The following is a 27,360-nucleotide window of genomic DNA, read 5'->3' as shown; positions in this document are numbered from 1 at the left end:
ACCGAAGTTTATGGGTTTGATTTATATTATGGATTTACATTAAATGCTAATTTCAACTTCTAATAAAAATCTTATTTCCCTGCTTACTGCTGTCCATTCTAGACGAAAGCCTCCCCCATAGAACGCCAAATATCCCGATCTTGGACAGCCCGCATCCATCTCGTACCTTTTTCAAATCGTCATTCAAAGTCAAAATTATTATGCCTTTAACGAATATTTCTTTAATTAAAATAAAATGCAAACGTATTATAATGAACCATCAAATTATTCAATTTACTACTAAATAAACATTTCTCAAGGAATTCCTTCGCAATATAAATAAATTTTGTCCTTTATGAAATAACAATCGCAATAAACACGTAATGTCAAATCAATTAGGTCACAGGTAAGTGTCTTTAGTTTCACTAAATTGTTTGTTAACCATGCATGACTGGTACGAGAGAGGAAATTCAATTTGTTTTCCCCGATCTCGCGCTTCGATTCAAAGCCTGTCAACTAAAATAATACAAATGCTTAAGTTAAGAACTTGTCGCCTCCGAAGAGGTTACGACCTTCGGGAAATTCCCTTGTTTTGGTACGGTATCTGAATTTGTGATTGTTGAATACGAATTTTAAGGAAGCGTATTGAAAGGTAATAAATTTGCCTGGTAATTACATCAAATTACCGGACTTAGAGATTTAATGCCCCTAGACACTGACATTTAAGAACCCACGTTCCGAAGCGGTTTGAGTAAAATTTATTATTACTTGCTGGGTTGGCCTCTTCAGCTAGTGGAGCCCCTTGGCCCGGGCCTTGTAGGTCTAGGCATAAATCCGGGGCTGTTGTAGGCCGTTAAGGTATTTAATGTTGTTTGGATGTCAGATTTTATATAGTATTTGCATTGCGCGCCTGTTGAGTTAAGTAAAGAGTGTTTTTAAGAAATTAACAAGCTACTTTTTACAGATGCCTAATTAACACAAATATTAAATAAAATAAAATTTAATCGCTGCACAGCTAATAAACAATTATGATATACAACCTCGATGCAGGTTTATAAAATTTACGTCTATTTCGTAAATATTATACATTTTCCATATTATTTGAATATCTATATCCTTTGCTATAAATAACAGGTAAATAAAGGTAGCATGATAGATGTCTAATAGACCATGATATAGCAATTTAGATATCATGAGAGGACTTGTAAATGAGATTATCGAACACCAGCTAATTGGTTTTACATCATTCGGTATCGTTTGGTGGATTTTCCAAGGGATATAATTATATTAATAATAAGAAGGTTGTTTTCGTTTAGATTTATTTATTTATCAGAGATGTTATTTTTATTAGTTTTAACTGATACTGCAAGACTTAAAACCAACCTTACACTGACAATACGATGCCAACCATGGCTTATACCTATAATACTTCTTCTGCGTGTGATTATACTGGCTCACTCATCATTCCAATCACAACACATAGCTTAGTATTTATAATATTATAAATAACAGGCTGTTAAGTAAAAAAATAATGTGATATTAGTCGGTGTTTCGGTCGATTCGTGGTAATTTTGAGCAAATATTTTGGTAATGTCACGTTACATGTTGGAAGAACATGTACATGCATAATAAAAATCTGAGATTGACATTGACATAATTTAAATATAATTTAAATTTTGTTCTTTCCTTCTCCCTTCTACACCCTTAATATTGTCTTCATTCTCGCTACTTAGAAACAAGTTCTTGTTTTTCTGATTATTATTATTAATTAAAAAAAATGTTTATTACATAGTTTTAGTAATTTGATCTATAAAAGATTTCCATTACTAGATTTCACCCGAGATAGGCGTAGGGGTAGATGTTAGGTATAAAAAGTAGGCTATGTCCTTTCTTCAGGTTTTACCTTGCTTTATATTAAATTTCATCAAAATCGGTTCATTGGTTTAGCCGTGAAAGCGCAACAGACAGACAGGGCTACTATCGCATTTATAATATTAGTGTACATGTTTAGCAAAGTAACATGATATATCATTATAAATATGTCTATATATATATATATATAACTTTTCTAAATTTGTTACGATGTCGGACAATAATAATTATCAGCGGTTTCCTAATAACTCAATTTGCTTTTCACACGTACACACCCTCAAAATTTGTTTGCTTAATATTTATTTGTTTTTTAGTCTATGCTCCTAAGTAAAGCGCGCGAAACACGTGAACGATATTGGCGATGTCTACGGGAAAACTCGGAGAGATGTCACTTTGTCGTGCTTTCGTACGAAATAGTTTGCGCGGAAAAACATCCATATATGCAGGAATGCATGCATATAGACCCAGTACATATGTAACCGTCGGAGGGGCAGGACGCGCACGTTGAAGTAAAATGCATTAAATATATCGCGTCGCGCAAAAATTAAATATAGTGACTTAAAAAGTGATAGAATTATGTGATATAATTTAGAACTTTTTTTATCATAGTACTGTGATATTGTGTCGAACTTTTATGAACTTTTTATAGCTATTAATAAATTTATAAAATGGCAGACGAAAAGTGAGTATTAAAAGTTTTGATTTTAGTTTAGTAAGGACGTATCTAGTGAGACATCCTAATCGCTTGTAATACAAGTAAATGATATTTCACATGTTTTTAGATTAAATATGTACTTATATGTATCATTTATTAATATACAAATTTAGATAATTACACAAAACAGCAAAATACATTAAAACAACAATTTTTAATCTGTGTATTTAACTATGATAATGAAACTGGAATTTAGGATCTGTTTAAATTATTATCATAAAATATACAAATAGGAATGGATTTGTATACAACGCTAAATCTGTTAACGTTATAATAATAGTTTTGTTTCAATTGTTGTGTTAAATATTATATTACGAACATCAATTATATTTAAGTAGTTACAAATACAACTCTATTTTATATTTTTTTTAATTAAAATAAATAAAGTACTACATATGAAATAACTTTCGCCTAGAAACAAGAGCAAGCGTTTGCCCAGCAGTGGGATATTTTTATAAGTCGTTACTTTACCTATACTTCTATATATTAATTGTTATGTAAATGCATAATTATGCAATATTCACTACATACATTATTAATATGTATTTTATTGTCTTTGATGTAAGGTTACTTAGCCTACCTATTAAATAAAGATCGTGAAAATCTTTGTCAGTACCTATATATTATAAAATAATGTTTACTAATATGCATTAAAAATTAGATAGCCGTCTAACCCGTCTAAGCATGTATTTGCAAGGGTAATGTTTGGGCCAGCTTGTAAAATGATAATATATAAATTCTCGTTGAAAGTGCCATAATAATATCGTCAATAAATCGACCACTTATTTAAAGAAAAACATGTGTAGTTCATGTATTATTTTTGGTAAGTATTTAACTTATTACTTGTGTTTCCTTAACTTCTAGATTTTAATTGAACCTAAGGATATTTAGCTCGGTTTTCTTTCTACATGCCTTGCTAAATTATGTTTAGGTCTGATTTTATTTCGATATAACCGGAATAGCAAGTGTCGTTTTTGGGCTCACCGTTAAGAGTCACGTGAGTTCCAAATAAAATCGGGTTAACATTTATATTTATAAGGACTTGTTTAAGTTATTGATTTTAAATAACTAATTCTTATAGCAGAAATTTAGTCTAATATATTTGCATATATCATAGGATAGGTGTTTTATTTAAGAACATAATTAATATATTTTGTTTTGTTGATTATATGTTATTCGTCACGGAAGAGAATGCATTTAATGAATCCAGCTGTGGGACAATTAAGGGATAGTATAAACACATTTAGTAATTTACGTGAAGACTTTGAGCAGTCACAATTGGCTATATAAAGAGTTGAATGGTAGTTTCCTGACGACAATGATTTATAATAAGTGCTGGTTTTTTATAATGCTATTAAAATCGTTTAAAGTGTATGCCTTTTCTAAACTGTTACATCAGAATTCGTTAATTTATCAGGAAAAAAAATATTGTATAAAACTCACATTGTACATGTTATATTAGTTTATTATATGTAGATAATAAGAAATGTATTTGGTATTTATTAAACAAATTTATTTTTTTAAATATTATATCGATGCAAACATTTTTGTAATTATGTTTTGGAACTTTTATACTCAGTAATTATTTTTGTGAATCACAGCAGGCGTGAAGACGAAGCTAGACTGAAATAAATATTTCAAATGTCAGAGCGAAAATGGAATGGACAGTTTCGATACCATTGCTTAGATGATCATTGAAGAAACAAAATAAAACGCCAAATAAACACATATATACACATAATGTTTATTTCGCTATATAACGCTTATCGTCTACATCCTTCCTTATCATCTGTACTGAATAAACACACCAGATATTTTAGCCTGTTATTGCATATTTAACTTATCAAATATGCATTAAAACTAATACTAAGACGTATTAAAATACTTAAAAAATACTTTAAAGAAGAGGAATATTTTACCATTTGATGGCAGGCAAGAAGATAAACGTTTTAACAAACATAGCTGTTTACTAGAGGCAGATTAATTGAAGTTCGCGTAATACTTATTGAATGCTTTGTAAATGGTTTAATATTGACATCGTAAAACTTTTTACTTTTCCTTCGGTGACGACGCAGCCTTACACAACAGCTTATGAACATTTTGAATTATTTTCATGATATTTTTGTCCTTCTTAATTCAATCTTTCAAGCATCTTTTTTAACTTTTGATTGGTCAAATTATGGAAATCGAAATCAGAAATGAATGTCATCTTTTTCTCATAACATATATAATTAAACAAGAATAACGAAACAGTTTTCGTTCGATCTATAAATGGCGTGTAAATTTCTTATAACCATAAGTTACGTATTATTTGAGCTAAGAGTGCAAGGTTGAGGTTGTTGGCTTATCGCCAACTGTTTGTCTTTGCACTCGTGCGGCGAGTGCTAGGTATTTTTTTTGTGTTAATATTTCAACGTATTGTCTTTCAAATCGTTACGATTTGCATTTCAAATGTTAAATCAAAATATTTAAAATTAATTGAAAAAGATAAATATTAATGGCCTCATTTGTAAATTTTGTTTAGCAGATGATTAGTTAAACAATGCTGTCTTCTTCATTCTAATGTCAAATTTAATTTGACAGAAAGAGCAAAATCAGTGTGTAACTCTCCATAAGCTACGTTTAGCCGTAAGCAAGTAAGGCCGTAATTGTTTAACGTTTTTAGTTCATTTTATTTTTTTGACTAAGATATGTTTTTAGTTTTTTTTGGATGTAATTAAAAAAAAAGGTTTTAATGGAAAAAGAGGTAAAAATGGAGATATTTGTTTTGTGTCGAAACACCAATAATTTAATCTTAATTTTTTTCCTATTATTATTAAAAATTATGTACGTTATGCGAACAGGATGTAAATAATAAATCTACATAAAGAAATTGTCGTAAAGTCTACGTGACTTTACGACAATGCAGTGTTGAATTTAACAAACCATTCATTATATGTTCGTTTTATTCATTGGTCCCGAAGTGTTGCCAAAATCATATATACGAAATGTAGCATTCCCAAATCAGATTTGTCACGATGTCGCCACGTGACCTGGATATTTTAGAAGAATAGTAAGTACAAATAAATCGTAACGTAAAGTCTAAAACATATCATACATTTAAGGCAACCCTTTACGTCTGTTCAACAACTGTTCTCTGTGTCTAGTGCAAGTTTTTAATTCATTCGATAGCGTTAACGTTAAGTTTGATTTGTATGGAATGAAAACGCCTTTTGACAATAATCGGAAATCTGTTTGTGAGTTTATTTGTTACGCTTTAACTACCTAACCGATTATACACGTTCTCAAGGGTACAGAAGAGACATAGGGTAACCTAAAACCTGCCCTCTTAGCACGCGGTCGTAACTAGTTTTAAATAAATACTCATTTTATGCTGATGCCGCTCCGTGGCTAAATCACGTGAATCTTAAAGGGAAGGAAATCTTAAGGGAGGAAATCTTAATTGCAGGTTGAGGACTTGAATCCATCGTTGCATACCATCACGGCATTACTGAACTTTCATGTGTGTCCTAAAATGGTCGCCCCGTGTGAAAAAACCCTATGAATTAATAAATCTAATGTAGGATCACCGCCTAGGACGATCGCCTAAGTTTCATGTATTGTACTGAAACAATAACAAAAATAATAAGCCCTAAAATAACAATCAAAGCTTGAGTTAGGACAATATTTTTTCAAGTATCTCAAATGTTTCTTTCTTTTTTTCTAGTCATTGTTATGTACCGAGATTGTATACTACATTATTTTGATAAAGCATTTTTGTTAATGTATTTTTTCAACACATTAAATTTTTTTACATAACTTAATTACAGGCAGATACTTAACATATTAATACCTAATTTGTAGATATAGGTTTCTTTATCTTATAATGTATTTGTTTTTCTATTGTTAAGTTTTATATTATAATTTGTTTAAGTCGACGATGATATGAATTATAAATACTGGTAATATTACCAGCATTAACTCAACTATAAAACAGCTTAAAGATAATATATAGAAGTTGCAGTGGTCGTCAACCTTCTTTCCATAACGCCTATTATATATAATCTCTCCAATAAAAACGTATCAGTTGATTTTTATCGGTATATTATTGAATTACTACAATTTTACAATATTGCATGTGATAATCATGCCAGGTGAGAGTGACAACTGCCTCTGTATAAATTTCATTATCATAATATCAAGCTTATCTTATCAATCGTAACATCAAAAGATCACGGTAGAAGGTAATGACAGTGTTGTGATGAATTAATCTGGATAATGTATCTTTTATACGATTGGACTTTGATATTTTATTGTAGGGAATGTAACCAATTGGCACGCGTTACGGTGATTCCAAAATCAAGTTTTGGATGTAGATTTTTTTTTATATAGAATAGGAAGGCGGACGTGCATATGGGCCACCTGATAAGTGGTCACCAATGCCCATAGACATTGGCATTGTAAGAAATGTTAACCATCGCTTACATCACCAATGCGCCACCAACCTTGGGAACTAAGATGTTATGTCCCTTATGCTTGTAATTACACTGGCTCACTCTTCAAATCAGAACACAACAATACCAAGTACTGCTGTTTTGTGGTAGAATATCTGATGAGTAGGTGGTACCCACCCAGACGAGAGTTTAATTATATTCATGCATTATACAATGACAACTTATCAATACATTAATTACACATAAAAATCTATCATTCCATGAAATTATTTTTGTAATTTATATTGAGAAAAAGGTGTTGAACTTTTGTAAACATTTTTTTGCATTTATGTAAATATTAGTAAACCGCTTTGTATAGGATAAATTATTAATGATTATCAAAATTTAATGAAGTTCTAAGATCGTATCGTGGCTAAAAATGAAAGGTCTTTTAATGTTAGCGTTAAGAGAGTGCTATATTTTGAAATTCATTTCATCTGTATCGTTTTTATAAAGGACAATGTCTGTGTGAATATTTAGTTGGCGAGGTACGAGAGCATGGACATTGAAATGTTGGCATCCATCATACTGCTAAAAAATCGATAGAAGTCAGAACATTCGGGCTTAAAAGAAAATTAGCTATGTGCACGTGCATGACCTGGCGTGTCAACCTTCAAATAACACCTGTCATTGTGCCAAAAAGGATTTTCTATTTTCATGATTCACTGATTGAAGAAATTTTTTCAGTTTTTTTTCATTAAAATTAAACGGTCTTGTTATTGGAATTACAAAGAAATGTAATTTCTGTTTCTGAGGCTTTCATAGGTTGACTATTAATTTGTATTGATTTATGCTCATCTCAACTAAAGCTGAGTGATAATCCATTTGACTTTATATATTGTTTTGTTAAATTATTTTGTTTTCTGTCATTTTTTGGCTAAAATCTAAATTAGGGCCTACAGTCAGGGAATTTAGAGAAAACCGTTTGTTCTGCGCTTAAACGCACTTCGTTCGTGTGGAATTGTGATCCCATTCTTCTCACGATAGTAAAGGAATTCAATGATACACCTGTATAATCGTCGTCGTTTTTGTTCTTGCTCTTTAAAAAAATGCTTGATCAAATGATTTATAATTGTCCTGTTATTTTTTAATATATATTTTATTTGCCGGAAGGGCAAATGACTCTACTCCACCTGATGGTAAGTGGTAGTAAGATGCCTCTTTACGCCTCATTTGAAGAAACCCGGGTTCCATACAGCGCGTAAATATCGTCAAAGTTTGCATAATATTTTTATCTATTTTGTGGCGAGATAAGAATCATGTGATATTTTCAAATGCGTTTTATATCGAATATGAATCTGAGCATAACCGGATGGTTCGAGATGTTAATTTTTATCAAACGAGTGAATTATAATGTATATCTAAATTGTTATTTTATGCATAATTTATAACTGTAAAAGTAAATTTATTTGATTGTTGTGTTCACGCTTTAGAACCTGTTCACCACGTGTCGTTAAATTTGACAATTCAATAAGACAGTCCAATTTTACATCAATCGAAGTTTTTTATTAAATTTCTAATGTCTAGTTGAAGGGTTATAAGTATAAAAGAAAATATGAAGTTCATATTTAAAAATAAATAAATAAAATAAAAATATCTTATATGCCATTATAACCATTAACGTATAAAAATGCATACAAAAACATTAGCTTGTTCTGTATTTCAGTAAATACTCTTAATTCGATTGCCATAAATCATGGGTTAACAACAGATGTGACGTCACAGATGACTCTTGAAACCCAATGAATGCGAGGGAGCAATTAGTTTCAATGTTAGATTTAAGGAAAGAATTCCAACAACGGGGTTACAACTCTCTAAGAAATTAACTTGCTTTAATGAATAATAGTATTAACTATTTGTTTTGCAACCGTAAATTTCTACTTTTGAAGATCTGACGGACGATGACGAAGTTGAAGAATGTGAAGTTTTACAGCTTTATTTTCGTTTCACTATTTAAATAGTTAATGAATTTCTATAGCAGGTGCCGTGAAACGCAGACTTTTCAAGAAGATGACGTGCCAAATTACGGTTCTATGTAAGTTTTTTCAGGTGTCGGTGTCGCTTTCATATTGGGAGTTTTAAACGCGAAACCTGCATGCTCCGGCATAGGATTTACGGTTTAGGTCTTATGGTTTTCGAGGTAATGCGTTGGGTTATATAGATGTATATGAATTTTTATATATAAGTATATTGAATATCTTATTCATTTAACTGTTGGTTTTATACTCAACTTCTCTTGACGAAAGATAAATTTATTCACTTTTTATGTGTTATACTTTATTTATGTATAATTTATTGCTTATTATAACTAGAATTTGTAATATATAAACAAATTAAAATTGTTAAGCTTTAAAATTATTTTACCGCTGTTATATGTTTTTAATGAAAGGCTAAAATTGAAAAAACGACTTACGACGATTTTATGTTTTTAATTATGTGTTGATTCCATTGGAAAAACTTGGATATCTTGTTAAGATGATAGTGTGATGAAAATTGAGATAGAGCTTGAGTGACGAGCAATTGCGCGCTATCAGAAAATAGTAATGAGTGGCTGTGTCAACTTAAGGTGGAGATGATGTCAATAATTTTTCGTTATTTTGTAAAACAGTGGTTCTATATTCATGAAAATTTTGGAGAGCGTAACTTCAGGCTGGCAAAGTTGTACATAAATATATATCTAGCTGTTATATATAGATACATCTGAACTAGTAGTAGTAATACATATTAAAAATTTATATTATTAAAATATACAATCTAGATACAAAACACGACTAGAAATCAGCAAAACAAATGTTTATAAAAGTTTGTAGCTGTTATAAAAATTTATATTTATCAATGCATAATACATTTATAATACATCTTTCTATAATTTTAAAGTATATTTTGTATGTTGTTCTTTTGCTTTGTTTTTTGGTTACAGTTTTCCGCTTTAATTTGCTATTTGGCCACATGGCTGATTAAACTTGGTGATTGCTTATGTTGGACCGTTGTTTAATTATGTCTGTACTACGCTTGGATTCTTGTCTATTGCCCATTAGGACAATAATTGGTAATGGACGTAATTTTGGTGTTCCCGTCGCATCCCTTTGAAGCGTACTTCTATATTTCTTATGTTGTAATTTATTATTGTTTATATGTGTGTGTATGTGTGCGTGGGTTAAAATGTGTGTTAAAAATAATATCTTTACCTACCTTTAAATTAAAAAATAAAAAGACCACAGCAGTGCATAATAATAAAAAATACGTCAGAGCATGTCTGGTAGGTTTTGTAAATCATTTATTCAATTTGGTGAATTTATAGATTATATAAAGTACGCGTCAAAGAACTTGAATAACTATTTAAAAAATCGTTAAAGTAAAAATAAGAGATGGGAAATTATATAAAAACAAGCTTGACCCAATTTCAATGAGTTTCACTGTCAAAGTGAAGTTAGGGTTGTGTATTGATTACAAGCTTTACGTTTTAATATTGACTGTTGCTGTAATACATAGGGTATTAAAATATTTAGAGCCGTGTATTTATGGAATAATTCTTAAGAAGAAGAATTGTATGAAATATTATTAAAATTAAATTTTATTTTATATAATGTATGAGGGTGTTAATAGGGAAAATTGAGACTAGACAAGACTAACTGCGTTATAATTACGTGCTATCTGAGGTACGGGAAAGAAACAATATTAAACTTTAATGCAGAATTCTGCATTAAAGTGGAACGTAGTTAAGAAGAAAATTGCATTCAGAAATTTTTTATTTGGTTGACCCGATTAGCAGCATACACTTTACGAGGCTAAATACTATAAAGAATAGCTTATATTATTATATTATAAGATTGCATTGGACGTTAATATTAATGACGATGCCATTAACCGGTTAAGATCTGGTTATGATAATAGTAATATAAATTATAAGAAATAGTATTCTTTTTTTATTTATAATAGTTAAGCGGGCCACCTGATGGTAAGTGGTTACATTCATCCTTCAAATCGGGACACAATAATACTAACGATAATTATTGCTGTTTTGCGGTTTATTTTTCTGTGTAGAGGATTCAAGAACGATCTTTAGCTGTTAATGCCAAAAGATATAAGTTTTTTTTGTATTTTTTATCAGTATATAAAAGCTTTATTTAAAACCATAAGAATATTATTTTTTTTACCATGAAAGTTAATTTTAAACCTATAGTTTGTCAATAGTTGTTCCGAAATAAATAATTCAATAAGTCAATATTTGTTTTTTTTTTAAACAGAATAAAAGCAAAAAGGCATCTTTACTATCTTCAATATATTCGTGTAATTTAAAAAAAATGTTAAATTTTAACATTAGGCAGTTTATTTAACGTTTGATTATTGCGGTCAAATATTCTAAATTCTTATTTCACGGAGATGGAAGAAGTAGAAAATTCACTTATTAATAAAAATAGTTGTGCTGTTTTTAATAGGGCGTCATAGCTAATATTTCTAGTTCAAATATTTAAACGTAAAGTGATCAGAGCCGCGAGCAAACATTATAATACGATTGTAAAATGAGAACAGATTACATAACTAATTACATATTATAAGTATTCATAAATGAAACGCGCATTGCGTATTTTTTCGACCGCTTTTGGTTGTATTTCTCTCAGATAACAATTAACCGTAATGTTGCATAATAACACTATTTAAAATATATTTATTTAGCAATAAAATATAATATTATTTGGTTAAAACCCGACAAAGACTAGTAGCCTTTAAAAATTATAGAGTTAAAACAAATGTCGTGTAAACTAAATCGTGCACCATTATAATATCATGATGATATTTTCGGTGTATCTAAATATGTACTAACAGACGATAACACATGATATTAAATATGATACTGATACTAAAACGTTTCTATTTGTTTAAATATTTACAAAACTCGCGATTAGAATGTAGACCTAGTGGATCGGAACAATTGCATTCAAAACTTTTTAATTTCTTATAAAAATATTAAGTTTTTTTTTTTTGTGTACGTGTTATATTGTTACGTAGATTTATGCACATTAAAAAGTTATGTAGTTACACGGAAATGATGAAATCTTGGAAAATATATATTGATTTACATTAAAATCATTTTAGCTGTGTCGAAATGTAATATTATCATTTGTGTTTGTGGTTTCTCTATCGATAATGAACTCTTCATATCTGTTTAATTTTTAAAAACATACGTAAATACATCATGATTATAGATGTATATTATGCAGTATAGAATACACATTGCACAAGAAAATATTAGTTTATCAAATGACTAATCTACTGTTACATGTGTATCGCTGAAGAGATTTTATGAAAGAAAATCTATATGACGTAGCATCTTAAATCACTTGGCTGATTTATACTATATAGTTTCTATTCAAAGACCGCTCTCAATCAATTGCATCTTTTTAACGCCTTGCTGACGCAAATTAAAAAAAAAATGTAATTTTCCAGCACCTTGTTGCTTCATAGGAATTTATCTGGAATTAAATATTCAGTGACAAAATAGTCATTAAAAGTTATTAGTAATTACGTTTACAAGGTAGCACATTTGAATTATTAATTGAGAGTAAATATAACAATGTCAGCCTGCATTGTGGTTATAAATAGAGATTCTTCTCAAAACCTTGTCCTAGTATAAGTTGTACCTATAATTTTTATAGCGCTTTAAATTACTTATATTCCTATAAAATCCGCGGTCGTTTAGATTATAAAATTGTGATTTATTAATTGTTATTAATGTTATATTTTATTACTTTAAGATATTATGAATATAACATAGTTATTTATCGATAACGTACCTGATAATAATATACACATAAAACATATATAAACTTCTCAAAAGGAATTGAAATAAATTAAATAACATTAAAAAAAATTATGATTAATTGTTTTTTACATTTAGATTTATATGTTAATTATAAATGTGTAATTAAATAATGAACAGAAACTCAAATATATTGTCACACGCAACTCAAACACAATAGTCGATGGAAGGTGGTGACCACTTAACATCAGGTGGCCCATTTGCCCGTCCGCTACCTATTTTATACAAAAAATGTAAGTCGACACGGTTCTTCTACAGATGCTCACATTAATTTAATAAGACTTTTCTTAACAATAGCTCTTGTCACTTGTAACTATCAATTCATGCTGAGTTCTATCAAACGCTGTCTGTAAATGTTCTTTATTATATCTTTATGTTGTTTTAAATGAATTTATTGTTTATTAAGACTAAAGTATAACTATAATAATAGCATTAACATTATCAATTAAATAGCTACGCCTACCAACATTTTTTTTCTGGAAATATTTATTATTTTTACTATTTAATACATTTCTATTGTAAACCATCACATTGGTCTATTGGATTACGAGGATGCAGATCCTGAGGTCTTGGGTTAAAATTTTGGTTTTATAATTTTTTTAATGTTAAGAAGTTGCTACCTAACATAATAAAATTTAAATTATTAATAGCATTCGATACTTATTTATATAATTATATATAGCTAGAAGTGATAAAGATTTTACTTAAAAATATTTTAAGCATTGCAAATAAAAACATTAAATAGCATATATGCGCACGATTTGTGAATTTAGCATTACATGTGATATTCAAGATTTTATGACGTTCTTATGAGATGTTTTGTAAATATTTTTAAAAAAGGAACGTAATATTATTGTCGTTAAATTGCAATATTTCAAAGTGTTAGGGTGTGGACCCATGTCCACGGTGCGGCACCGGCCACTGTGAAACGGCACGGCGCCGCTGCCGGGAGACGACACGGTGTCGGTGCCGCAGCGTAGGCATGGGTTCACGCCCTTGTAATACAAGTAACGGTAATTTCACGATTTTTATGTAACTAGTTACCTTATGTCCTTTTCGGATTTTTGATCGGTTGAGTAGTTAAGACGCAAAAGCGTAAAAAAATAAATAAATAAACAAACTCACTTTCGCATTTTTAATATTGGTTAGGATCATAATAAATCACATAAAAAGCTTTAAATGATTTGCAAATATCGTAATAGTAAACATAGATCATTAAAAAAAATAAAAGCGTTTTTTTGTTTTTTAATAAAACTAAATTGCAACTTTTCATATTTTAAATACGCAAAGAAAAACGCATTGTACTGACATCGTCCTGTTAACGAATAGTACGACCATAATACCTTTGCCTTATTATAATCTCTAGTAATAACGAGTTTCGATTACAATAACAAAAAATCAATAATTATTCATGAATATATAAACAATCACCGTTTAGTAACTGATTAATTAAAAATTATCAATTAAACATTCATTATCTAATAGTAATTCGATGTGAAGATAATTTTTCTCATTGTTCGTTTGTTCAGTCATTGACATATCGAATGGACTGCAAACAATGACCGGCCTATCAGCACGTGTTGTAAATAAACATGAGATAATATTAATTACTATTAATAAACAGTGTTTTGTTGAATAGTACTTGAACTTTATATTGCTATTATCATGATTATAATTATGTTATGTATTTGATGAAACCTATGTATAATTCAGAGACCGTATAGTCACTTTCATTCCTGGGCTTGTCAAATACTTTATTTTTTACTAGAACAAAGTTTTTTTTGTCTATTAATTTAGTTGCTTATTTTTGTAGTTGATTTCGTAATTTAATTTGTATAACGAAATAACTGATAACTTAGTATTAATCAACGCTGTAAAACGATTTAAGTGTTCCTGAACTTGAATTTGAATGTCTAGTTTTTTATTCTTTTTTTCAAACCGTTTAAAGAACGATTAATAAAATGTAATAAGAGTGACACCCTTTTACTGTTGTAATTTTGTTAATGCAACTTATTAAAACTTTGTATAGCAATTACATTACGTTAAGAAAAAATCAGAACTGGTGTTCAAGTATGTCAGAAATTAATTTTAATAATATTTTATTCACAAATGTAATTTGAATGATTTTGTTCAAAACATTTTATAAAAATAGCATTGAAAAGTAACTTTATTGAATTAAAAACTTGTCTGTTTCTTGATCTATCTTCTAGGCTTAAGACCTTAATGAAACGAGCATTATTTTAAATTCTATGTATATTTATATCATAAAGCTGTAGATTTGCTTGTTGACATTGCTAATCTCATTACTACCCATTTCAATAATTATTTTTGCCTTCGATAGACCGTTTATTAAGGAAAACAATAAGCTATATAACTATAACGAACTATAACTTTATGGAAAATATTATGTAAGGCTTTTATCCGGGCATGTAGCCCGCGTTAAATTTGGATTAAATTTAACGCGGGCAAAACTGTGGACATACCTAGTGTTAAATGAAAACACATTTTAGTATAATTTATTTAGACTTTATTTTATTTAGTATAATGAGACTGTATAGAAAAGCAGAAATATTGTTTATAGGTCAAACAGTCATTGGACGATAACCCTGGTCAGTGTTTAAAAACAGTGGGTAGTGTTATTGAATTTACAAACTTATATACGTTTGACTACTATCACGTTTTGATCGCACATTTATAGATACGGAACTTTGCAAAAACAATATTTTCATTTAATTACCATATTGTTTAATTTACTTATATTTTTTTTTTGTAAAAACAGATTTTATAAATTTTTAAACTTCGTCTTTTCAGGAATGATTCAACCCCATTTTTACAAAATGGTACATCACCCATCATTACCAAGACTCCTTTACCGGGAAAACCCACTAAGCCTGGTAAAGAGGGTAGAGGGAAGGCATTTAAGCAGATAATGGCGTCATTCGTCGCCAATTTGGGTACCATCAATACAGGCATGGTATTTGGATTTTCGGCAACAGCGTTGCCACAATTAAAAAGCGCCACTTCAAGTATTCAAATTACGGAAAATGAAGCCAGTTGGATTGGTAAGTACATTAGCAAAGAGCAAAAATAATAAGTGATCATTGTCGGCTATAGACATAATATAGCCATTACAAATATTAACCATTTTTTACATAATGCTATATTATGTCTGAAATTACACTGGTTTTTCAAATTAGATCATAGCAATAAGCAATATTCTTTGGCAGTAGAACATGTGACATTTGAGATATAAATGAGCTTACACAAGGCTCTTGGACCCAGTAGAATAATGATACCAAGGATATTTAAATAAGCCCCATATCCTTAAATAAATAAAGCGGACCAAAGCAAATCCAAATAAAGCAACATGATATTTACATTTAAATAGTAATTAAAACTTAAATAGTTTTAACAACTTCGTAAAATATTTGCAGCTAGCTTAAGTTCAGTCGGGACGCCAATCGGGTGCATTATCAGCGGTTACCTCATGGACGCGATCGGTCGCAGACGTACACTTATCATCACGGAGGTGCCACTTATTGTGGGCTGGATTCTAATATCGTGTGCACAGAATGTTCCCATGATTTATTTAGGTAAGACTTATATTTATTTTAGGTTTTTGTTGCACTAGAATGCAAAAGCTGTCCCGAAAAAAAAAGTCCCGTTGCTGGGCACCTGTTTTCTTTCTTGGGAGAAGCTTTGGAGCTCATTCCCTCATACTGAAAAATAATTAATTATTATAATTGTGTAAGATTGGACGGCCGTCTATTATTCCGTCGATTACTTTGTTTTTCTCTTTGTAATCTTTGATTTTTTCCACAGGCAGGTTACTCGTAGGTTTCGGTTCTGGTATGGTGGGTGCTCCAGCGAGAGTGTACACCTGTGAAGTTTCACAACCGCATTTGCGAGGGATGCTCGGTGCTATGGCCTCTGTAGGAGTTTCTACAGGAGTCTTGATACAAGTATGTATAAAACTCTTATCTAAAAATTTAGTATAAAATTGTGGTTGCAGTTATTGTTTCACTATTTTGTTCGAATTCGTTTTTGCGTTTCATTTATTATTTTTCAAATAGATTCTTTTCAAAATTCGAATCTTAAGATTTATTTTTATAAGAAAAAAAATTAATAGGCCGATCCGTGCGAGTCGTGTAAAACCCCTTATACAATTTAATTTTGCATTGTAAAATTCAATCATGCTTTTTAATATTTTAGCTCCTTTTATATGAGGTACATATCATTTAATTTTTTTTTTAATATATGAGCTAGCGCTTGACTGTTATCACACCTGATGGAAAGTGATGATACAGTCTAAGATGGAGCGCGCTTGCCTAGAAGATGCCTATTCACTCTAGACTTGAAGGTATTGTAGGAGGTAGGAATTCTATATTGTAGGAGGTAGGAAAAACGGAGGATAGAAAACTTGACGAAACGATTTGCTTCCTCGTTTCTGATACGCACCGCTAAGATCTGGAATACCCTCCCGACCTCCGTTTTCCTCATCACCTACAGTATGGATACCTTCAAGTCAAGAGTAAATAGGCATCTTCTAGGCAAGCGCGTTCTACCTTAGACTGTATCTTCACTTTCCATCAGGTGTGATAACAGTCAAGTGTTAGCCTATATATAAAAAAAAAAAAAAAAAACGTATAAACGTACGCTAAGTACGCCCGACGCAGTCTCCGCAGTCACAAAATAGAGCGCGTTGTTTTGACTTTTGACGCTTGCAGTGGAGCTTTTCATGTAAGATCAATTTCGAAATTCTACGTAAAACTCGATCGTGAAATGTCGTACAATAATTTGCGATGTTGACTACAATTATATCATACTTAAAGGATACAAGTATCAAAATAACGAAACTTTCAACATTGTACGACCAAGTCTGAATGTCGTTTTTGTTTCCTATAGAATAGATTTGCTATTTCCGTTGTACACAATGTTTGTCTACCTTACGTCGTTTAAAGAAGATAGCAAGTCAGGCGTAGGATTTGGCGCTTTCACAGATTTTTGTACATTATTCTATCAACCAAATTTATGAACGTCGTTTAGCAGGTTACTAGTTAACCAGTGCTGTGTCTTCTTCTTTCGAATGTCAAATCAATTATGACAGAAAGAGAGAAATCAGTGTTTAACTAAACTGTCGCTAAGCAACGTTTATAAGTAAGGCCGTAATAATTTACGTATTTTATTTGAAATATTATTATTTATATTAAAATAACTACAACATAGCTAAGATTACCTGAAGTTATTAGTAACTAATAGAACTGTCTATTTCGTCTCGTGGTATAAGGCTGAAGATCCCGAATTATGGGTTCAGATTCCAGGTCGAGCCAATAAATGTAAAGTTGGCAGTATTACACTCGCGTACCTCGAATAGCACGAATAACAAGCTGATCGTCCTCTGCCTGATCTGCCCGCCGCCGGTCGTGTAGGATTGCATGATAATGACTGCTAGCTAGTGCAAGTGTGCAGACACACACGTGCACATTAATACATAGTATAATATATAATATGTGACATGCGACTCATGTCAGATACACTTCTTACAAAAGTGTAGAGACAGCATTAATATTAGGTAGTTATATAATTATATGTACTTTAATTGATTCATATTTGGAACATTGCATCGACTCATTTTATAACTTAGTACAAGTACAAATGTATATAACACATTTTTATATTATAAAATATAAGAAGAAAATTGAACTATATTCAGATAGTCAAAATACTGCAAATTGATTAATAATATTTTTTTTATAAAGAAAGCAGATAGACAAACAAGCCACTTCTTATCAAGTTGCCATTCCTTATAAATCGATGATATTTAGATGATGGTTAATAACTGATGCGTTAGGTAACTACTCAAAGGGGCATGTATGAAGTCTTACTATCAGTAAAATAAATTTATATTGATAATATGCACCGTTAAAAACAATTTTAAATTTAAAATCAAATCTTCATTTAATCATACAGAAATTATCTCTGCGTGCCAAGTGTTAAAATAATAAATTATTTAATTAATGATAAATCACACTGGCAACAATATAATTGATATTGTAATATCAATTATATTGTTGCTTCATTAGTCTTTATTAATAATTTTTCATCTATCTTTTGATTACTTAATAATTTATAGACAATAATCTATTAAATATTCTGTTTGTATAAATAGTCTGAAGTCCCTGTAATTATTTCGTCTCGAGGCAAATATATCTTAATTGTACAATGAATATTTAAAATCAGTTTTTATTATATTTTATTTTGTCATTAAGTATTAATTAATATACGTGTATACATTTACAAAACATTCGAGTGTAGGTAATTTTATTTAGGCAAATTTGTTTTTGTGAATATCGATGGCGAATGATATAAAACCTCTAGGGTATACTCGAAATTGAAGTTATTGATTGATATTTGCATATTTATTATTAAATAGATGTTACACGAGTTGCCCAGTACAACGACGGTCTTAACTTCCTATATATTCAAATACTACAATGGCTGAATTCTATTTAAGTGCAAATAACGTAAACGAATAAAATAAACGTGTTCGTTTGTCATGTTAATATTATGTCTTTTGGTTAACAATAAGTAAATCACTCATTCAATCTTGTTAGGAGAAGGTAAAAATCTTGTTAAGTTACATTCCGTAAGCATATAATGTACTGTATTTAATATTTCTCATTGATGTATAGTATACAGCGTGCACAGTAAAATTGAAATATGTGTTATTGAAATATTCTTGGCCACACAGGGCTAGCGTGCGCAGACATCTAATGTAATTACAGACATAAGGGGATATATGTATATTTTTAAATTTTCAAGGTTGGTGGTGCTTCGGCGATGTAAGGAATTGAAATTACACACTTAGATGTTCCCAAATTAAGTACAATTAAATAATCCTGAATGAAAATCAACAATTATAAAACGTGTTAACTCCTACGCCTTTTTAGAAGAGGTTTAAAGTTTTAAGTGAAAAAGCTATGTGTTTTCATGTTTTCGGAGACCTTGCCCACTACGGCAAACTGAATTGACTTTTGAATTTTTCCTTTTTTGGTAGTAATGCGAAAAAAACTAGCTATTATAGGAAGTTTAGCTAAAACATAAACACAATCCATCAAAATGATTTATCAACTATATGTAAAACGTAATCCATTGAAAAAATGACAGTCGGTAAATATTAAGATGTGTATAATGTATAATGGATAGATTATAAATTATCATACATAATTATTCTGTATAATAAGGTTACATGGAATTTATATAATATATACACGTGGCTTACATGTTTTTGTATGGTTTATTTATAACTATAATTATAATTTAAGATTATTTGCAATAATAATTAAGTAACCATCACGTGTGATCAATATAAATTATGTAACATATAATAACATATATAACAATTGATAACATATTAGTAGGTATAATAATTTAAATTGTAGATTTAGCTTGAAATACTTTTATTTATATATATAAGAAAAATAATCAAACATTATTTCTTATATACATTTGTTTAACTACCAGAAAAAAATAATGTAATCACTGAGTATATCACTGAACCGAATCATCCATTTTAAAGTTTAGAATAAACTCGTTTCAATTAAAATACAATTTTAATACTCTTATTGAAGCTGATATTAAAAATATTGTCATAGAAAATTAGACTAATGAATGCCCCGCCAATGTCAATAGGCGGCTGTGTACGGTCGCGGTAAACATTTCAAACATTGATAAACGGTAATTGAACGGTAAGCATGTTTATTCGCATAAAATTAGAATTGTCAGCGATGCAAACAATAACTGCCGTGTACCCAACATTATTAGATAACTACACGCCACGATACGTCAGCGGAAGTACGTAATAATAAGCCTTGGGATGCCCATGATTACAAAAATTGCCATCGTTTGAACTTTCTCTTGATTTTAAATTATCTTTTAAGGTAAAGAAAGGCCGATTTTGCAATTTCGTATTTATTTTTCTCTATTTTTACTAATTAACATTATGTCTAAATTGGTACTTAAGAAATTCCTTTTAAAGCGTATTATCAACTGAGATCCTGTAAAGTTTCTGTAAAGCTATCTACTATCAATGCTTTCGAGATGGAGGCTATAATACTAGAAAGCCGCAGATCCCGAGACCGTAGGTTCAAATCTCAGGTCAGGCTGATAGAAAATTATGCGGATTTTCTGTCGAAAAATTGTCAGTAGCAGCACTAAGAGTAAAAAAGGATTATAAAAGTTGGTAGTGTGTGCACTCCTGTACCTCGGAAAACAAGTTAAGCCATTGGTCCTGCGTCTAACCCTTTGCGGTCGTGTCAGATTTGATGTCTAATTGGATTAAGACATTGAGAATATAGAGAGGTCATCTGTGTTTGCGCGCACACTTGTGTACTATAATTTCCCAGGAGGACATCATATATGTTTACTTGTATGTCTTTATTGTGTGGGATTATATTTAAAAATATGTATATAATGGTATGTTTTAAATTACGAGCATAATTGATTTGATCTCTCAGTTATCAACCTTTATTGTTGACAATACACTTTGTTTGACAATGATGCAGTTTTTCCACATTTCTCTTATCAGAAAATATACTTGTTATGAGAATAAATAAAACAAAAAGATTACGGCACATATATCTTATATAAATATAAACTGTAAATGTTTATTGTTTCTCTTTCTGTTCTGTGTGAGCGATTGAACAATAATCCGAAATTTTATTTTAATATATTTTATTATATTTTATTTTATTATATTTTAATTTATTAAATCGATCTTAGATACGTAGCAATCGATAAAACAGCCTTTATATAATATACATATATATATATATATATATATATATATATATATGTATATTATATAAAGGCTGTTATATATATATATATAAAAACAGCTTTTATTTATATATAGTATAGGATATATATATGATGAAAAGCACTTTTTCACTCGAGCGTTACTTAGTTCTCATCCCTCTAACATTAAAAATATTTAAACACATTTTTGTTAACTAAGATTAATATTGATAAATAATCAAGTAGCTAATTAATACTATATATTTATATGATTAAAAAATATGATTGCAATTAAAAGGTGCACGAATATTTTCTATTTATCACCAAAATCGACCGAGGTCCAAACCCTACAGGTTCGATACGTAATAAGCTAAAATTTTCTTACAAAAAGTAATCTCATCTAACATCAACATCTCATCATACAAACATACATAATATTTTCGACCTTAATACGTCATATGATTAAATAACATCTACGATAAAAGAGCCAAGTATGAATGTAATGACGAACAAAAACTTGAACCCGCGATCTTCGATTGCGATCTTCGTATGTAACCACTAAGCCAAATCGGTTCTAATATACGACTAAAACGATAAAACATATATATGCAAATCAAAATGTTGATAATTTAAACAGATACCTTCATTATTTTTAATAATTATAAGCAAGTTAACCAAGCAATTGTAATGTAATTTCAGTACGTGATAGGAAGTGTGACGTCATGGAACATATTAGCTGGAGTGAGCGCCATCATACCTATTGTATCTCTCTTGGGAATGACCCTGCTACCTGAGACGCCCAACTATCTCCTGACTCAGGACAAGCCGGACAAAGCTGAAACGTCTCTCGCGAAACTGAGAGGCTCGACCTGTAACCTTCAGGATGAAATTCAGAAGATGAAATCTTTTAAAGAGAAGAATCATGTTGAGCCGTAAGTAAACGGATTAATTTAAATGTACCTAATTTTATCGTTAATATTGGCGTAAAAACTTTTAAGTAAGTGTAAATACAATACAATAAATCAATAATAGTTATTAAAAGTAAAAGATGTTTTTCATCAAAGAGTTCGCTAGCAAACTTTATTTTTTATTTTTATGTTGTAATCAACTGTTATATTATTCATTTATGTCTAGTCTTGTCTAGGAAGTAAATCGTGGCAATGTTTACCTCATGACGTCGACTCCTTAATACAATTTACATATTTGCGGTAAACAATATATGTTATTGTTTTGTTTTTCTTAATACGTTTGGTTACTAAAGTTGTTAACAAGCGTTACACATGTCATGATAATTGGTTCATGACACGTGATAGACAACGTCATCAAGCATGTCTCTTTTTAAAGCACGACTGATATGGTTTTTGAAGTGTAGCCGAATTCATTATTAAATAAAATCTACTATCGATTCATAATGAACGTTAAAATGTAATTATTTCAAAGTGTAAAAACGTTGTTGTTAAAAATAAATGCATCTTTTATTTATATACAAATATAAGATTTATTTTATGTAGTTTCTAAGAATAACCTTGTAAAGTAAAGATGAACGACTTTGTATGAGACTAGACATGTCTGGAGATAAAACATTAAATTACATAGTAAAATTGTTTATATAGAATGTCATAATAATGTATTGAATGTCGGATCTTCAGATCTGTTCTGCAACTCACTTTGTTTCTCAATCGAGAAACGTTGAAAACCACTCACGGTGATACGATGTTTTGTCTTGAAATTTAAATATTATAATAATTTTTTATTTTTAATCGCAAAGTCGTATATCACTTTTTGATATTATACGACGGTGTTCGAACCAATAGTAAATTCTACAGAATAGTTTTGCAGAGACGTATCGAGAAGATGGAATAAATTTGTAAACTGGAATTTTTTCTATGAATGTTTTTTATTTTTAGGAAAATATTTTAGGGCGGATTAAAATCTACTTATGCTATAATTAAAAAATGCCATAGTATAACTATGTACATGTGTTTATATCGCAACATTGATTTGTTTTTTTTTTATAATTTTTATTATTATGTAATACTAATTAACTACTGACTTTTATGTGTAATATCTCTTTCAGATTAAAAACGCCAAAGGAAATATTGAAAGCGTTATTATCTCCGTCCACGCTTAAGCCTTTTGGAATCCTCGCGCTGTACTTCTTCATCTACCAGTGGTGTGGTGTCAATACTATCACGTTTTATGCCGTTGAAGTTTTCGAGGTAAGAAATTTTTAAACATCTATTGTTCTTGCAAAACATTTCTCTCCAATACGTATTGTTTTATCAAAAAATAAAGTTAGGTTTAAAAAGTATTATTTATTAAAAATCCGTCGTAACTACCGTCGAACTACCTTTCTTTCTATCGATCTATGATATAACTATAATGGTCAGAAAATTTAGTTAAATGTTCGTTGAATTAAATAACTAATCGATACAACGCTAGAGATAAGACTAATGCTGTTTTGTATAAAAATATTTTATTTATTCACTCCCCATTTGTCAATAGTTTCGCAATCTTACAAAAACACTTTAATTTAAGATAGCACTATCTAAAATTTGTTGCTCTTTCCAGTCGTCCGGTGCATCCTTAGACAAATATTGGTTGACAATCTCCATGGGAATTCTCCGAGTCATATTCACCGTAGTCGGTTGTATCCTCTGCAGGCGGTGTGGGAGACGACCACTTACATTTGTTTCTGGTAAACAATCTTAGTAAATCTGTTCTTATATTATCAGAACATTCATTTCAAGCGTTTAAAATTTACTTTACTTATTGAGATGTAAATTAAAAAAATATCATTATTACCCACAGATCATATAATACTATACCAGTTAATACTAAATACTTATACAGAAATAGCAAATACTCCAAAAAAGGTGTATGCTTTGATAAAATTAAAAATATTTTTTTTTAATTATAATTATATAAGTCAATCGATGGATGAAAAAACTTTTATGTTAAATAAAATGTTTTAGATATATGTAAATAATTCATCCTTTTCAAGTATTTATGTGAAAATTTCTATATAAAAAAAAAACAGTCGTGTAGAAATATCCTTTAATGAAATTTCAGCTTTCGGTTGCGGGAGTACAATGATAACTCTCTCGGTATATCTCTATTATGTTCAATACTGGAAGGACAACAATTTACCACCACAAAACTCCTGGATCCCAGTCGCCAGCATCTACCTCTTCACAATATTCTGCACCTTGGGCTACCTCATCGTACCCTGGATCATGATCGGCGAAGTCTATCCTACTCAGGTATTTATTACGAAATCCTAATATTTAAAAAGTAAAGTAATAGTTTGTTACTGTTCCAATGCTGGGCTGAGGTCTTCTTGAGGAATATGATTTGAGTTTATTTTACCACGCTGCTCCAATGCACATTGCAGGATACAGATGTGCTAGATTTTCATCCGACATATGCAAGTTTCCTCACGATGTTTTAGAACGTAACCTTGAGTTTTTTGATATTTGACATCCGAGCGAGTCATTTGGTACCAATCTTATAATCGATTAAATGCACTGCCACTTCACAAAAATAGCTAATTCTTGAACCAGTGAATTACTAACCACGTTATCTTAAGTCCTTTGTGTAAAGGTACAATGGACATTGTACAAATTAAAAAGCACACACGTAAATACACAACATAATTACAAAGCAATGTATTGCGGTTTTGTGGTAGAAAAAGAAAGTTGAATCATATGGGCCTGGACAAAGCTTACCACCGGTTTATAACGTTTATTGCTATTATAAATTTATAGGCGCATATAGATCAATAAAAGAAAAAAGTAGTCACACTTTTCTTCGAATCGAAATTGTTTATCTTTGATTTTATTTCTGTCATATATGTTTTGATTTATAATTTATGATAATTCCGAAATCTTTAACGATTCGAATCAACAATTAATTGTATATTTTTTGCTGTCACATATATATCTAAAAAACCAATTTAGAACAGAAGGTACCTTTTCCAAGCAGAACAGTTTTTCATCTATTATTCACTTACTTCAATTAACTTGGTGATAGGGCTCTGTGCAAGCCCCTCTGGGTAGGTACAACCCACTCGCCACATATTCTTAGACAAAACGGACTGGTGAGTGAGCTTTTTTAACTACAACCACAAGGAACATAATATTTTAGTTTGCCAGAGTTGGTTGCGCATTGGCGATCTAAGAAATGGTTAATACTTTCTACAATGTCTATGGGTGGTGGTGCCCTGTTACCACCAGGTGGCTTATTTGCCAGCCAGTTGTCCAGTATCTCTTCCCGACTGTCATAAAATAACATATTCCATATATGTTACACTTATAATATATACGAAAAATAAATACTAAATGAGTTATAATTCTGCAGGTTCGAGGCATCGTGGGAGGAATGACAACGTGCGCGGCTCACTTGTCGATATTCTCCGTCGTCAAAACCTTCCCCTATCTGAAGCATTCGCTGAACGATTACGGCGCTTTCGGGTTGTATGGTGCCATATCTGTTGCCGGTATGTATTCACATGATAAACAAATGTTCAATTTTACATTATTATTATAAGTGTATTTGGAAATGTCCCAGTTTTTGGAGTGGATTGAATATGTGAGTTTCATTTTCAATTGTACCTCAAGCAAAAGATTTTGTATATTTATAACTAAAAACATTAAAAAAAATACATTATTGTATTAAAGACTTTCTGGCATGTAAATTCTGTATATAATTTTTCTATCTTTAAATATATTTGGTGTAAATTTTAGTTGTTTTGCTAGTTTAATATTAAAATCAGATAATTCGGAATTGATTTATAATTTACTATATTACTTATAAAATGTTTTGGTGGTGCGACTAGGCCATATACTGGGTCAACATTTGTATTTACGATTCAATTACAGGAATGGCATTCTTCTACGTCTTCTTGCCAGAAACTAAAGGAAGAACTTTACAAGAAATCGAAGATTACTTCTGTGGGAGAACGAAAACTCTTAAAAAAGCGAGTATAACCGAAACCGCTTGAACGAAAGAACATCAATATAAGGACTTTATTGAATTCATTACAAATGGAATGCAATATATGAAATTAGGTGAAAGAAATCGTTTTAATTGCGTTACGCGGTAAATCGTATTTACAAATTATTGTGTTTGTAATGAAATATTCATTTTGTGGATTGAATGAATTAAAACATATTATGGATGAAGGAATAAATTAGAACAAGATCTTAAACAAACTGTAAATATTTATGGTAAAGTACAAAGTGAACTTATTTTTTATAAAATTACTTTTATAAATAAAGGATTTTGATAAAATAGCTATGATAAATAGTAGGTAAATAAAAATTTTGAATCTTTGAAATAAATCAATCAAAAACTGATAGAAAATGTATTTTTCGAATCAATGTATAGGTTAAGAAAACATTTTTATGTATATTGATGTAAAAAGAATTTGTTGTTTATTGTATATAAGATGATGCATATAAAATATTGAAAGGGTATGTACTATTGAAAGAGAAAAATATATTTATTTTTAGAAATAATTTTAATGTATTTATGAAAGTGGCAGCTTTTAATTTTTCTTAATAGATATTAAATGTTAATTATCATTAACGTGAGTATTGAAAAAATAAAATTATAGATAAATCTAAAGCTGTTTGTGAAGATGTGATCAATTTAAAACTATTTAATGTTACCATAAAGTATTTGTTAAATTATTTAAGTTAATA

The 27,360-nt window shown here is 30.0% G+C and overlaps 1 protein-coding gene across 1 annotated transcript; it reads left to right on the top strand.

The window, feature by feature from the left end:
- Positions 1 to 2,299: 2,299 nt before the first annotated feature.
- LOC126768655 (facilitated trehalose transporter Tret1-2 homolog) lies at positions 2,300 to 27,179 on the top strand. The gene is made up of 10 exons (XM_050486885.1): positions 2,300 to 2,533; positions 15,671 to 15,921; positions 16,294 to 16,452; positions 16,682 to 16,821; positions 22,355 to 22,587; positions 23,733 to 23,874; positions 24,227 to 24,353; positions 24,728 to 24,918; positions 26,015 to 26,153; positions 26,536 to 27,179. Exons 1-10 carry the CDS (start codon positions 2,520 to 2,522, stop codon positions 26,655 to 26,657), a joined length of 1,518 nt encoding a protein of 505 aa, XP_050342842.1. The 5' UTR covers positions 2,300 to 2,519; the 3' UTR covers positions 26,658 to 27,179.
- Positions 27,180 to 27,360: the final 181 nt, after the last annotated feature.

Source organism: Nymphalis io, chromosome 5 (assembly GCF_905147045.1).
Source record: "Nymphalis io chromosome 5, ilAglIoxx1.1, whole genome shotgun sequence".
NCBI classification, from domain to species: Eukaryota; Metazoa; Arthropoda; class Insecta; order Lepidoptera; family Nymphalidae; genus Nymphalis; species Nymphalis io.
This window is presented reverse-complemented; position numbering and strand designations above follow the sequence as displayed.